The 14,493-nt window shown below is 37.6% G+C and overlaps 1 protein-coding gene across 7 annotated transcripts in view; it reads left to right on the top strand.

Annotated features, from left to right (window-relative positions):
* SMAD1 (SMAD family member 1) overlaps positions 1-11,451 on the top strand; it is a 76,052-nt gene extending 64,601 nt beyond the window's left edge. For all 7 annotated transcript variants that reach the window (XM_055336379.1, XM_055336380.1, XM_055336381.1 and 4 more), the window contains 3 exons: positions 452-673; positions 6,666-6,922; positions 10,118-11,451. In XM_055336379.1, the coding sequence (XP_055192354.1) occupies positions 452-673; positions 6,666-6,922; positions 10,118-10,261 (623 nt within the window). In that variant the 3' untranslated portion in view covers positions 10,262-11,451. The remainder of the gene's footprint in view (positions 1-451; positions 674-6,665; positions 6,923-10,117) is intronic.
* The last annotated feature ends 3,042 nt before the right edge of the window (positions 11,452-14,493 follow it).

Raw genomic sequence — 14,493 nt, 5'->3', positions numbered from 1 at the left:
TGAAGGCTTTGTTGAAAGTCACCCTTTTTCTGCCAGCACCTTTGGCACATTTCCTGTCCTCTATTGTGCTCTTCCCATTTGTTTTTCACTTGCCACTTGTATTTCTTTAGATGGGGAGCCAGCATCTGTGGTGGGGGTGACTTCCATTTTGGCATATGACGGAGCAAGTAGCATATTGTGAGTGTTCAGCAAATGCTTTGGTATGCTTGCTTAGCTGGTATTCTGGGGATCTGATAGTAATTGGAGAAGATTATTTTCCAATTAAAGAGGAATGTCACACATAGTAAGGAGTACCTGTTTTAGATCTCATCGAGAAATCGTATACATTGTAATAGCATTTGCTTTTCCATATCTTCATTCCATGATCCGGAGCCAATTTTACAATACAGTTTCAGTTTTTGAGAGCCCAAGGCACTTACCGAGGTTGACTGTAAGCTTTTCTTTCTTATAGACGTTCAGGCGGTTGCTTATGAGGAACCTAAACATTGGTGCTCTATTGTCTACTATGAGCTCAATAATCGTGTGGGTGAAGCGTTCCATGCCTCCTCCACAAGTGTGTTGGTGGATGGTTTCACCGATCCTTCCAACAATAAGAACCGTTTCTGCCTTGGGCTGCTCTCCAACGTTAATCGGAATTCCACTATTGAAAACACTAGGCGGCACATTGGAAAAGGTGAGTTTGCACTTGAACCTCTTTTAGATGTTTGTCTGCTGTGTCCCTGTTCCCCTAGAACTGACCTAGTCATTCCTAGAGCAGATTCGTATAGCAAACACCAGGTAATAAACACTGGCTCCAGTATGCAAATATTGGAAGTTACTTGCTTTCCAATCAGCAGTTACTGTGGTCTGCCACCCCAAAGGAGTTGATACTAATTAGCTGAAATAGTGATTGGAGGAAGGGCAGGGGGCACTAGTCTATCTTAGATTTTGCTGAAGAATAAAAACAGCTGTTAGAAAGTGACTTACAACCTAAAACTAAATAATAAGTTAAAAACGAGTAAAACCTAATGTGTTTCAAATGCGCCCCATAACTTGGGAGGAAAAAAGAAAGCACTAATCCGGAATAACCTATGAATGTCATGTTTGGCTATATTATCTTCAGTCTGGGCCAAGTAGGGTAGAGTGCTTGCAAACAAATCCAGAACTCTTTTTTGTTAGTAGACTTGATTATCTTGTAACAGTATGAATGAAACAGTTATGAAACTTATAGAGAGAAGGTTAAGCAAATGACTGAATGTATGGTTGCTGCTGAGAACCTGGCTTTTCACTGTGGAGTAAGAAAAATACAGTGTAGAGGAGGGCAAAAATAAACCCCATGGTGGTATCAGAGTGAAATCATGATTTAAGAATATGTGTACATATGCATATGCATGTTTATGTTCTCATGGATGTGTGTATGTGTGTGTGTGTGCACTTAGATAGGTGGGTTCAGACATGCATATGGTTTCTGATCTGTCTGCTGAAAGGGCTAACAGGCAAAGATGCCCAGGAGCAATAAGCACATCTGCTGCTCGGCTTTTCATCTCTTAACACCAGTTTCCACTGGGAGGATCCAGGGTTTCTCAGGAAAAGCGCCAATTCCAAGGCCAGAACAGATAGACAAAGATGACCCTGGAACATTTTGTTATATCAGAAAGCGAGGAAATGTTTAGATGGAGCATGTCACAGGAGCCAACTTGGAGAGGCTTCCCCTGGCCAATTCTGGGACAGTTTGAACACCGAAATAATTAGTACAGCTATGGATTTTATTTATTTATTTATTTTAAGATTTTATTTATTTACTCATGAAAGACACAGAGGAGAGAGAAAGGCAGAGACACAGGTAGAGGGAGAAGCAGGCTCCCTGCGTGGAGCCTGATGTGGGACTCGATCCCGGGACTCCAGGATCACGCCCTGGACCAAAGGCAGGTGCTAAACCACAGAGCCACCCAGGGATTACCCAGCTATGGATTTTAAACCACTGAAAAACAATAGTAATTTGTAAGTCCATGCCAATAATAAGTAGAAAAAGAATGAATGGGGAAGGCTGGTTGGTAAACGTAGAGTGAATGCTAGAGTTGGAAAGTCATCATTTTGCAGCCGTCAGGAATCTTCAGTGTATTCCTGAATTTGCAGAGAAATTTTTTGCAAGAATTGGGGTATTTGCAAGGTCTTACAGTGTCTCCACACAGACTGCCTGTTAGGTACAACAGAGAATAAAAATCAGTAACTATACAGTGGAAACATTGGACAGCATCTTGACTGGGAGATCAAAATTATCATTACCAATGAGAGACAGATAGATCTCATATGCCACCAGATGTGATGCCCTGAGAAGGAAGTAACGTCACCTATGCAGAATTCCAATTGAGAATGCAAATCTGAGCCTCATCATGGGGAAACTTCAGACAAAGCCAAAATTCTTTTAGAAAGAGTGAGGCAGGGATGCCGGAGTGGCTCAGTGGTTGAGCATTTGCCTTTGGCTCAGGTCATGATCCCAGGGTCCTGGGATCGAGTCCCACATCAGGCTCACTGCAGGGAGCCTGCTTCTCCTCCCTCTGCCTGTGTCTCTGCCTCTGTTTCTCCATGTGTCTCTGAATAAATAAGTAAGATCTTTAAAAAGGAGGGGGGGGGTGAGGAGGAACTGTATTCTTCCAAAATATCAATGTCAAAAGACAAAGGTATAAAGATGTTCCACATTAAGAGAGATTAAAAAGATATGACAGCTGTGTAATAAGTTGACCCTGAACGTGATCTATACCAGAAAAGGGGGAAAAGACCACAGAGGACCTTACTGGGGTCTGCAGACAGAGTTAGAACATGAGTGGTAGATTAGATAAGAGTATTATATCAATGTTACATGCACTAGCATTGCTAACTGTACTGTGGCTATATAAGAGAACATCCCTATTCTTAAGAAATACATACATAAATGTGTGTGTATATGATTATATATCCATCTAAAACAAATCCTATGTCAGAATATATATATATATAGATAAATGCATATACATGTATCTATGTGTGGATATATATATATATACACATATAACTATACGTATATATGTGGATATGTATATATACATCTATCTATCTATCTATCTATCTATCTATCTATATATAGAATGTACATGAGGGTGTGTATGAAAGCAGAGAGGGGAAGGAGGTCCAAATGGTAAAACATATGGAATAAATTGTCACCATAGATGAATCAGGACAGTGGTTATATGCATGTTCTTTGTTCTGGTTTTTTTTTTTTTTTTTTTTGGCTGTTCTATTTCTAAAAGTTTGAAATTATTTCCAGAGTAAACATTTAAAAAAAATTACCTACCATAAAATTTAGGACAGTGGACCAGATCAAGTGGTTATTTAATAAATGCTTAAAAGGCATTGGATATAAAGTTCAACACTTGATCCTTAAACCAAAAAACCTCCTAAAACAGGAATCAATAGATAGTTCCTTTATATGATTGGGGGGGGGGGGGACAAACCCTAAACTCTACATTTGATGATGAAATGCTAAAACCTAAGTTCATAACATATAGATACCCTACTATGATCTCTAAACCCTGAAAATTGTATACAAACACAATTTTACGTATATTCAGGATGGAGGGTTATATTTTTAATTAAGTTCTAAAGTTGACCATTACCCCAAAGTACTAAAAAGTCATTGCACTCTGGAACATTTCTATTAAAAATTAGGAAGAGGGGCACCTGGGGGACTCAGTGGATTAAGAATCTGACTATTGATCTCAGCTCAGGTCTTGATCTCAGGGCCTTGAGTTCAAGCCCCACATTGGGCCCCATGCCAAGCATGGAGCCTACTTAAAAAAAAAACACAGGAAGAAAATAAGGATTCTGGGAATGCTGTTATTTAAAATTGTTTCAGATGCCTTGACTGGAGTATTCAAATGTAGAATTATCAATAATGGAAATAAGCCAAAATTACCATTATTGCAGATGATATTAACTAATTGATAATATTCTTGGGATGGATTCTTGAAGTGAAATTAGTAGGTCAAAAGCTTTTGATGTTATGCCAAATTACTTCCGAAACGCTTTTATTAATTTCTACTCGTACCATAAGTCTGTGTATGAATGGCTTTCCTCCTTCACCCATGTCAGTATTACTTATGTTAGTAATATGTAGTTAGTATGGTGATACTTATGGTCATTGTGTTTATTCAGAAGTTATGGTTGTTTATCTAGAAACTTCTAAAGAATTTTTTTTTAAGATTTACTTATTTATTTATTCATGACAGACATAGAGAGAGAGAGAGGCAGAGACACAGGCAGAGGTAGAAGCAGGCTCCACACCAGGAGCCTGACGCAGGACTCGATCCCGGGACTCCAGGATCGCGCCCTGGGCCAAAGGCAGGCGGCAAACCGCTGAGCCACCCAGGGATCCCCAAGAATTTATTTTTAGAAACTATGTGCCAGTTTTCTTTAATCCGGCAATAACCAGTTAGAAAATATAGTCGAGGAGAAAATCACATTTCCTGTACCAATAGAAAACATAACTTTTTGGAAATAGTCTGAATCAGCAATATATGAGAATTATGTAAAGAAAACTAAATTTTACTGAGAGAAAATTTAGATAAATAAGCAGTCAGTGTTCCTTAAAGAGAAGACTTAATATCGTGAGACTATTTTAAAGATGTCTGTTCTTCCTATTTCAGTGTATGGTTTAAAACAATCCATGCCAGAATCATAATGTGTTATTTTTTGAAAGTTGGCAAATATTTTCTGATATTACCTGGGAGAACAAACGAGTGAAAATAGCTTCATTTTTTAATGGAGAAGTAAAGGAAAAACTCTTGATGTTAGGCTAATTAAATATTATAAAACTACAGTTAAATCAGGGTGTAGACAAATGGCAAAATAAATTAAACTGAAACTATATTGTATTTCAAAATGAATGTATATTAAGTGAAGCATAACAAACCAGCAGTCTCCTAGTGGTCCTGCAGGAACGACATTAGCTTCTAAGTGAAGCTGTCGGGAGAAACCCTGACCTCAGTATCATATATGCAAATAGATTAATGAACTGAGGTTTTTTTTAATGGCAAGTTATTAAGAAACTAGAAGAAAATACATCTGATCATAGAAGTAGAAATTTTTAAGCATAAAAAGCAATAGGAAAGATCATGAGATTTGACTACTGAAAGCTTTCAAACTTCTATAGATTAAAAAAAATACAAAGGACTAATGGGGAAACAAATAGGAAATAAATTATTTATATCTTACACGCAGCTCATAAAAAAGTAATAAAAATACTAGAACCCCAGTGGGATAAATAGGTAAGAAATATGAACAGTAAGTTTGTAAGAGAAACACAGATGGCTAATAAAAATATGAGAGCATATCCAGTCTCACATGCAAATTAAAACAATACTGTTTTTCAGCTATAATTTATTTTAATTTATTTGTTTTTGTCTTAAGCTCACTCAGTCCTGGCATAGGCAAAATGAGAAAGGCATTCATACACTGCTTGTAGGGTGTAAATTGATACAAGCATTCTGGAAAGTTGTTTGGCAAAGTGAATCAAGAGCCTTCGATCCAGTGATTTAACTTCCAGGAATCTCTCCTAAGGATATTATCAAAAATTATCCAGAGATATTTATCCTGGCATTGGTATAACAGCAGAAAATGGGTATCAACACTATGATCCAATAATAGCAGAATGGCTAACGTAAATTGTTGTGTCCTTATAATCCCATCGATACTTTGAATGTTGGCAGAGAAAGTTTAGTAACACTCAAAACCTGTAATCTAGTGCATCCAACACTTACAGTTACTACCTCTACATTACTAAACAAGGGATGGTATTTGCTGCTTCATATTTTGTTTTACTTTCTAAATGTTCAAAAATGCAAATTCCTCATTTTTATTATCAGGGAAAAGAGTTACACACACACACACACACTCTCTCTCTCTCTCTTAAATTGCTTTCTCTACATCAGGCAGGAAAATGGGCTTCTGCTCTAGCAGCTATTTAATCATTACGGAAGTCTTAGCCATTGTGTGTACATGTAAACACAACACATAATTTTTTAGATTGGATTGGAGACCATAGTTTTCGCATTGGCTGAGCCATGCTAGAGTTACCTGCAAGATAGATTGTTTAAAGCCACATGGGATGTGACTGTGTTCACTGCGTGGCCTATAATAATCTGCCATTAATGGTGTAGGACTTTGTCAGAATGCCCCCCCACCCCACCGCCCCCACTTTCCTTTTTTTAAAGGCTGGGTAGGATCAATTTCCTACACTCCTGGCACTCTAAGATGTCACAGGAAGAAGTTTGGAGCAGATGGTAGTTCGGGGAGATCAGATTCCACATAGTATGAATTATTTTTATAATTTTCTTTTCCCCTCGACCTTACATCTTACAGCTCTTAGCACTACTTCCTCCACCTGTGGTTTTCTAGTTCTTTTACTTTTCTTGATCCTCCTTTCTTTGTTATATTATTTCCTAGAAACCTCTTAAATATACAAAATAACAAAGGGACATTGTATGAACTAATACAATTAACTAAGATTTTATCAGTTGTGCAAGATTTGGAGAATGTCTAGTTAGCCAAATTTTAGATCCATGCAGATTCATATATTGAAGTTATTACACAGATGCTTTTCAGCTGTGAAAAATGATAATGAAGACATTGCATGCATTGTCTTCCTACAGGAGTACATCTTTACTATGTTGGAGGGGAGGTGTATGCCGAATGCCTCAGTGACAGCAGTATCTTTGTGCAAAGTCGGAACTGCAACTACCATCATGGATTTCACCCCACTACTGTTTGCAAGATCCCCAGTGGGTGTAGTTTGAAAATTTTTAATAACCAAGAATTTGCTCAGTTATTGGCACAGTCTGTGAACCATGGCTTCGAGACAGTCTATGAGCTCACTAAAATGTGCACTATCCGCATGAGCTTTGTAAAGGTAAGTGAATTCTGATTTCTCTGGTCAGGGTTTGACACACTTGCTGCGCCTTCTCTTAGTGTATATAAATCTGTATCTTCTTGGTATGTGCCCATAGAAGCCAACTTATTACCTAGACGTTTTTAAACTTTAGTGAGGATGTCAGTTACCAGGAGAATATAATTAGAATATAGGAGAGTTTGTATTACATGTTAGCAGCATAGGCGGCTTGGCTAACTGTCCTATTTGAATAAGCACTATTTTAGTCATTGTAGTACCATAAAAGAATGTCTTGTTATACATTTAACTTGTATAATTTAAATGCGTGGTTTTCTTAAGAGATCAATTCAGTAAACACACCCCCCTTCCTTTTCTTTTTATTCTGTGTTCTTAATACCTTTATGATGGCAATGCTTGTTGCTTTAGTTTTGACAATGAACAAGTAATCTTTTTGTAAATAAAAATTCGTAACATTGGGGTTTATTTTTGATTGGTCAGACTTTTTTTAATGGTTGCGGCAAAAACTCACGATTTTCTTATAATTCAAAAATTAATAAGACCTTTGCCCACAAATGCCTTAGTTCTAAGATTATTGTTAGGGTTGAGGATGGGGAAGGTTAAAGTAAAGACATTGTTCACGGTTAAGTGATCTCTTTTATGCATTTGCCTCTGAAAAATAAAAAGTTTTAAGATGTCATTGAAATGTAAAAACATTAAATATCTGGTTAGATTTTATGGGTTATAACTTATTCTAATGACTGACTTGTCTCTGAATTCTCAAAGATAAATTTTCATCCTCTGTTACCTTGAGAAACAGAACTAATTATATATTTGGGTGAGGCAATCACCTTTTATGTCCTCTCTTTAGAAGCTCACCTAACTTGTTGTTAAACCTGTTTGTAATGTATGTGTTACAGAGGGTAATTTTGGAAACTTACTTTGTTAATCATCCTTTAGATCAAAGATACCTTTCCCTGAGTATCATTGTTTTCTTACTTCTTTGAATCATAGTAGCAGATTTTGACTGTGTTCTCTGAATGTTGGCTTTCTCGAAACATAATTCAGTAGTTCTTTGTGGCTGAGTCTGGTGCCTTTTTAGTATTAAAGGAGGGTTTTTACCTTTTAAAGGGATTTACCAATATGCTATATGTACCTATGGGACTATAAAGATCTTTCTCAGCCACAGTTAACATTCACTGTTTCGTTTTTGACTTTGCGTTTTAGCTAAAATGAATTTTAAAATGAGGACAGTCACTTGCCAGCAGTGCTTTTTTGTCTGTTGTTTACTGGTATGGAGGGAAGAATACCTGTTGAGAGTCAAGAGACCCAGGTTCTAGTTTTATCTGCCATTTTAACTGTGCGGTTAAGGCACAGGGATCCTTTGCTGATCCTCATGATTGTCATCTTTAAGACCGGTAGGTGGAGTTTGGGAACTGTGGTAATCATTACAGAGGTCCCTTGGTGAGTCTACTACTCTTGAAGAACCACTCAAGAGGAAATTAATGACTCTACTGCTCCAACTGGCTTTCTCCTCATGCTCATTTCATATTGATTGCCTAATTTTAATGGTTTTACTTTTATACATTTTAAAATATTTTTATACAAGTACAAACTTTACACTAATAAAAAGTGTGTATGATATAAAGATATGCATTAACAATGTATTAGATTTCATTCATTAAGCAAATATTTTTAGCACCATTCCAGAGAATTAACGCAAAGATGTAAAAGCACCTAACGTCTCTAGGTTCACAATGCTAGTAGCCTATTACATGTTTAACTATAAAATAATGAGATGGAATGGAAGGTTATGGACATATAATAAATCATATATAATAAAGATATAATGGACATAGTTGGGAAGCTGGATTTGGAGAGTTATGGGTAAACAAATTTCGTTTTAAAACTCCTGACATGATAAAGGGCAGCTGCTTATACATTTGCAACAACAACAACAAAATTCAATAGTGTTTGTGCAGTATTGTTGTTTATTATGATAAGGATTGCATACCTTGCCCTGTCACTTAGCATCTTAGAGAAATGATAACAGCACATTTTACTAATATTAATAGCCAATCTTGTGCTATTTTGAAGACCATCATTTTGGACTTTAAAGCATTCATTTTATAAATTATTTGCACAATGGACTCCCCATATATATCTGAAAAGTCTAAGTCAGTTCTGCTGAACAGGTATTTCTTAGGGCTTCTGCTTTGTGCCAGTCACTGTGCTAGGTGTTTGAGATCAAAGATAAATAAGATCTGGTCTTCCCTGTCTTCAAAGAACTTACTATCTAATGTAGGAAACATGCACACAAACCTTTAAATTTAGCAATGTATTGATAGAAGTACAAATGCATAGATGTATATCGGTATGCAGTTCATATATCACAACTTTTTCTTGAAGGTTCTGATGTTCATATGTATTTCTTGAAATTCCTGGAGTAGGTAGGTGTCAGAGATAAATAGAACCCAACCTTCTCTAATATCCCTCACGAAACAAGTATTTATCAGAGCTTTATTTTCCATTGCCCACACCAGTGAGTTTTTGATCTTTGCAATTGCAAAATTACCTTTCTCTTTTGCAATTTTAGTGTACCAATTCAGTAATGCTGAAGATGTCTGGATGTATAATGGATGTATAGATCTATTATATACATATACATCCGTGTATACAATATGTAATGGAATCTATTGATTCAGAGCAATGATTAGGTGTCAATTATAGCTTTTTGGGTATGTATGTGCTTCTGCCAGTTTGCTTGGAGATTGAAAGATCAAAAGCTCTTGTGTTGATAGGAGGACCACCAGTGAGTGAGTAGGCAAGAAGCAGAATGTCTGTTTGCCTAACAGTAACTTCTGTCTTATTTTCTTGATGGTAAAATGAGAATTTAATATGTTACAGTACCATCAGTAAGGTACTGGGCAATGAAAATGAAAGTTAGAAAGTGCCTTCATTAAAACAGCCTTATAATGTGTTTTGAAACTTCCATTCCCCAAGACCAGTACTCTTGACCTGGAATCTATGTAAGGACTTCAGGGAGCCTTGAACACACCCATCCCCTGAAATTGCCTGCCTCTTAGTGTGTTTGTGTGCACAAGCACCTGTCATGGAAAGCATCCATGTCTTTAATCAGCATGTCTGATTATGAGAACTCTTCTTCTAAGTTTAATCACGGAGTTAAGCAAGTGAAATGACCTCCAATGTGTCTTCTAGGGTTGGGGAGCCGAATACCACCGCCAGGATGTTACTAGCACCCCCTGCTGGATTGAGATCCACCTGCATGGCCCCCTCCAGTGGCTGGATAAAGTTCTTACTCAGATGGGTTCACCTCACAATCCTATTTCATCTGTGTCTTAAATGGCCTCAGGCTTCTGCCTCTTGAAAACTATTGAGCCTTGCATGTACTTGAAGGATGGAATCAGACACGATTGAGAACTGACAAAGGAGCCTTGATAATACTTGACCTCTGTGACCAACTGTTGGATTCAGAAATAAAAAAGCCTTGGTAACATACTGTCGATATCAAGAACCTGTTTAGTTTACATTGTAACGTTCTATGGTAAAATCAACTAAAATGCATACTTTCAGCAGGACTTCGTATATAGTTAAAGGAGAGATGGCCAAGCCAGGGACAAATTATCTATTGGAGAAATGGTCCTAAGAGATTCTTTTGTGTTTGGCACTTTAAGGTCATCATTTGGCAAAAGTTTAGCATTAATAGTCTCTCTGAAGTGTGTTTTTATCAGGTTTAGGACCCATGTTGAATCTTCTTTTCATGGGTTTTCATAATATTTTAAAACTGTTTAGTAATGGTTTTTGTTTGTTTTTTAAGTAAAGTTTAATCTTGATGATATACATAGTAATCTTTCTAAAATTGTATGCTGACCATACTGCTGTCAGAATAATGTTAGGCATATGCTCTTTGCTAATTATATATGTACAGAATATTTGGAAGTTAAGAATTGATTAGACTAGTGCGTTTAGGAGTATTTGAGGGGGGTGGGGGAGAGGGAAATGACAACTGCAAATGTAGAATATACGGTAAAGAGTCAGTTTGGTGCTTTCAAGAAACAAACTGATGTCTGAATTTTGCTGTGTTTCAGTTTTTTAGAGATTTTATCCTACTTTTTTTTCCTGTGTCTTCTCTTCCTTCTTCTCCAAAAAGCAGTTATGCAGCTGGTTAATTCATATAACTGTGAGAGCAAATGAGTAATTCCTGCTACTCTGAAATCGACTGCCTACATGTTTCAGTACCAATTGTATGGAGTGCTTGAATGTAATAAGCAGTTTTTATGGAGTTTACAGATATAGGCTTTAATTTTCAAGTGAATTGTTTGCCAAACCTAGTAACTGTTAAATATTTGGAGGATTTAAAGAACATCCCTGTTTAAATCCATTTCAAACTTTTTAAATTTTTTTGTACTATGTTTGGTTTTATTTTTCTTCTGCTAACCTTTTATATTCACTTATGCTCTCGTACATTGAGTACTTTTATTCCAAAACTAGTGGGTTTTCTCTACTGGAATTTTAAATAAACCTGTCATTATTGCTTACTTTGATTAAAAATTTGTTGTTTCCTTCCTGAATTCACACACTAGATTTTAGGAATAGGAATATTTACTACTCTCTCGAGAGATTTTTCTGAAGTATTCCTTGCCACACGTAACTAAATTACTAGCATGGACACAGGGAAACTGAATTGTGAAGAGAGCAGAGGCCTCTTCAATTCAGAACAGACATGTGGAACTTAAGAAATTAAGAAAAAACTTGCAAAATTTGGAATTTTAGATGTAAAAGTATATACTTGTTTATGTGAGGAATTATAGCACCAGCAATTATTGATGGACCTCACTCAGTCAACCAGAAGTTCCAATATCTAAACTTCACACGAGAATGCAAGTGTGATATTGGGAAGGAATGAGAACTAACAGTGCAACCGGACAGGGCTCACTTGCCCATCCTCTTACCGGGGGAATGAGCTGCCTCTCTCCCACCCCCCACCCTGGCCCCACACAGACCTGAGAAGATTTAGATTCTTCCCTGGCCAAGATGATGCCACTCTTTCTCCTATGTATTTTCATACCATTTTCCCCACAGTTGTTTACCAGCTCCACTTATTCCCCAAACTATGGTCACACAGAAATTTCTCCTGCATCTTGCTGCCTCCAAAAGCATCATGGTACACGTGGAAACAGCCCTGGATAGAATACCTATATTAGAATACATGTTTATGCATGTCTGCTGGGTCACTTAACTTTTACGAACCTCTGTTTCCTTACCTGTAAAAAAGGAGCTGATGTTGTTTCCTTATCACAAAGTTGAGGTAAAGATATATTGGAAGAAAAAAGTGTGAAAATAGGTTGGAAACCTAATCGCCATTTGTAATTATAGGTGTCACTGTTTTCTTAAGCTTTCCCCTGTACTCCCAATTTCCCATTTCCCTGCTAAATCGTTCCTTGCACGAGTGACCTGGATTGATGATGGCAATTTGTGCCATATAATAAGAGAAGATGAATAAATTAAAGCTATTGAGCTTCCACAATGAAGCATCGCTGAAAATTTTCTCCTAGTAAAGGACGCAGGTCAGGATTTCTCACCCTCATCCTAACGGAAAGCTATTTTTCTGTTTTCCCCCACATCCCACAGCTGCCTGTTGGTACAGTTATGCAAATTGTGAACTGGGTGTAGCACATTGTGGGCAGCCTGGAGACTTACCAGGTCAAACTCCAATATAATCCAGGAGATTGAAACTTATTGGAATTGGAGATCCTAGGAATTTGCAGCATGGCCCATAAATCAGCCCTTCATGCTTAAGTGCAATTATTTGTTATTTTTGGTAAAATCTTGGTGACGGTCATTATCGTAAGCCATAGGAAGCTAATGAGTCACCTAGAAGTTTCTAATTAAAGGAATGAGAACATCAGAGCAACTATTTGTTTGGATTACTCTAAACTAGTTCAAACAAGAAGAAAGCAATGTGAACTGTTTCATACAAGACATATTTTCTGCCCCTAAGGAACCACTAACGGGGATGATTGGAAGTGAAAGCCCTGGAGCTACTGCCTTACTTCATCACTTAATGGTTTTTGAGCTCCAGCAAGTTTCTTAACTTTCCTGCACCTGTTTCATCATCTATAAAATAAAGGCCACAAAGCCTATCTCATGGAGTTATCATGGAAATTAAGTCAATAAATGCAAAGCATTTAGAACTTATCTAGAGATATTAATATGACCAATTAACTGGCTGGGAAGATAATAAGGGGAGTTCAACAAACATTTAATGAAGACTATTTACCTTTAAAATATTTAATAAGCACAGTGGGAAATCCTGACTGACCTCAAGGAGTTTGTAATCTAGTGAGAGAAATCCAAAGGAAGAATACTAGCATTTTGGAAGTTCCTTCCATGCCAGGCACTGCACAGGGTGTTTCCATACATTGTCTGTATCATCCTCATAAAAATGTAAGAGAATACTGCATCGTCAACTCATGTCTAGTTTCTTATACGTGAGGAAACTATCTCAGCTAGCTTGTTAGCATTCAGGTCTGACTTAAAATGTAGACTTAATCTCTTTTTTAAAAAAGACAAATATGTTCATACTGTATTATTGCATGAACTACATATTCTTGCAGGCTGACAAAAACTCAAGCTACATGAACAAAAGGGGATTATCCACAAAGATTCTCCTGGATTTATATCCTTTTCTCTTGTTAGTTTGCAGACATAGAAACAGTATAAAATAAGAAGAATGAAGAGCACAGTGGAGAACAAAAGAAAAAGATATAGTTCAGACGTGGATGAGTAGAGATCAATAAAGGTTTTATGGAGGAAGTGGTATTTAAGGTTGAGCTTCGAAGAATGGGAAGCATTTTGATAATTGGAGAAGCTTTTGGGCAAGAGAACAGTCTGAGTGAAAGTATGTGTGGCAGATGCCTGTTGCTTGGTAGACCCCAGACCCCAGCGTCTGCCTGCCGGTAGGAACACATGCCTCCAACCCACAGGGTTTCTGTGGGATTTATTATATCGTCCCTCTGGTCACTGTTAGGAGATCTAGGTAGGGACCTGTTCTTTGGGAGTTCTGGGACTGGAAGTGAGGAAGGGTTTTCTTGTGCCTGGCTGAAGCTATAGTAAACCTTGGGATTGTTCCTGTATGGATTGTATGGCTACATGGGCTGAAGATGAGATGGTAAGAGGGAGTTCTAAGGGCATCCAGATTGTGGAGTGTAGGACTTACCAAGCGCTTCCACATTCCTGCTCCTGATTTTCCTGGGACACCAGAATCTATGGATAATCCCCTCTTTTGCTTCGTGTAGTTTGATTTACTATCAGCCTGCAAGAGTATGTGGTTTAAGCAATACAGTACGAATGTATGTGACTTTTGTAAAGATAGATCATTTCTGGGGCGTGTGGGTGACTCAGTCGGTTAAGTGTCTGCCTTTCAGCTCAGGTTATGATTCCAGGGTCCTGGAATAGAGCCACGCGTCGGCCTCCCTGCTCAGCGGGGAGCCTGCTTCTCCCTCTGCTCACCCGCTTGTGCTTGCTCACTCTCTCTAGTGCTCTCTCTCTCAAATAAATAAAATCTTTTAAAA

Source organism: Nyctereutes procyonoides, unplaced genomic scaffold (assembly GCF_905146905.1).
Source record: "Nyctereutes procyonoides isolate TBG_1078 unplaced genomic scaffold, NYPRO_anot_genome, whole genome shotgun sequence".
Taxonomy (NCBI): Eukaryota; Metazoa; Chordata; class Mammalia; order Carnivora; family Canidae; genus Nyctereutes; species Nyctereutes procyonoides.
The sequence above is the reverse complement of the archived record's forward strand: the minus strand, read 5'-3'. Positions and strand labels throughout refer to the sequence as shown.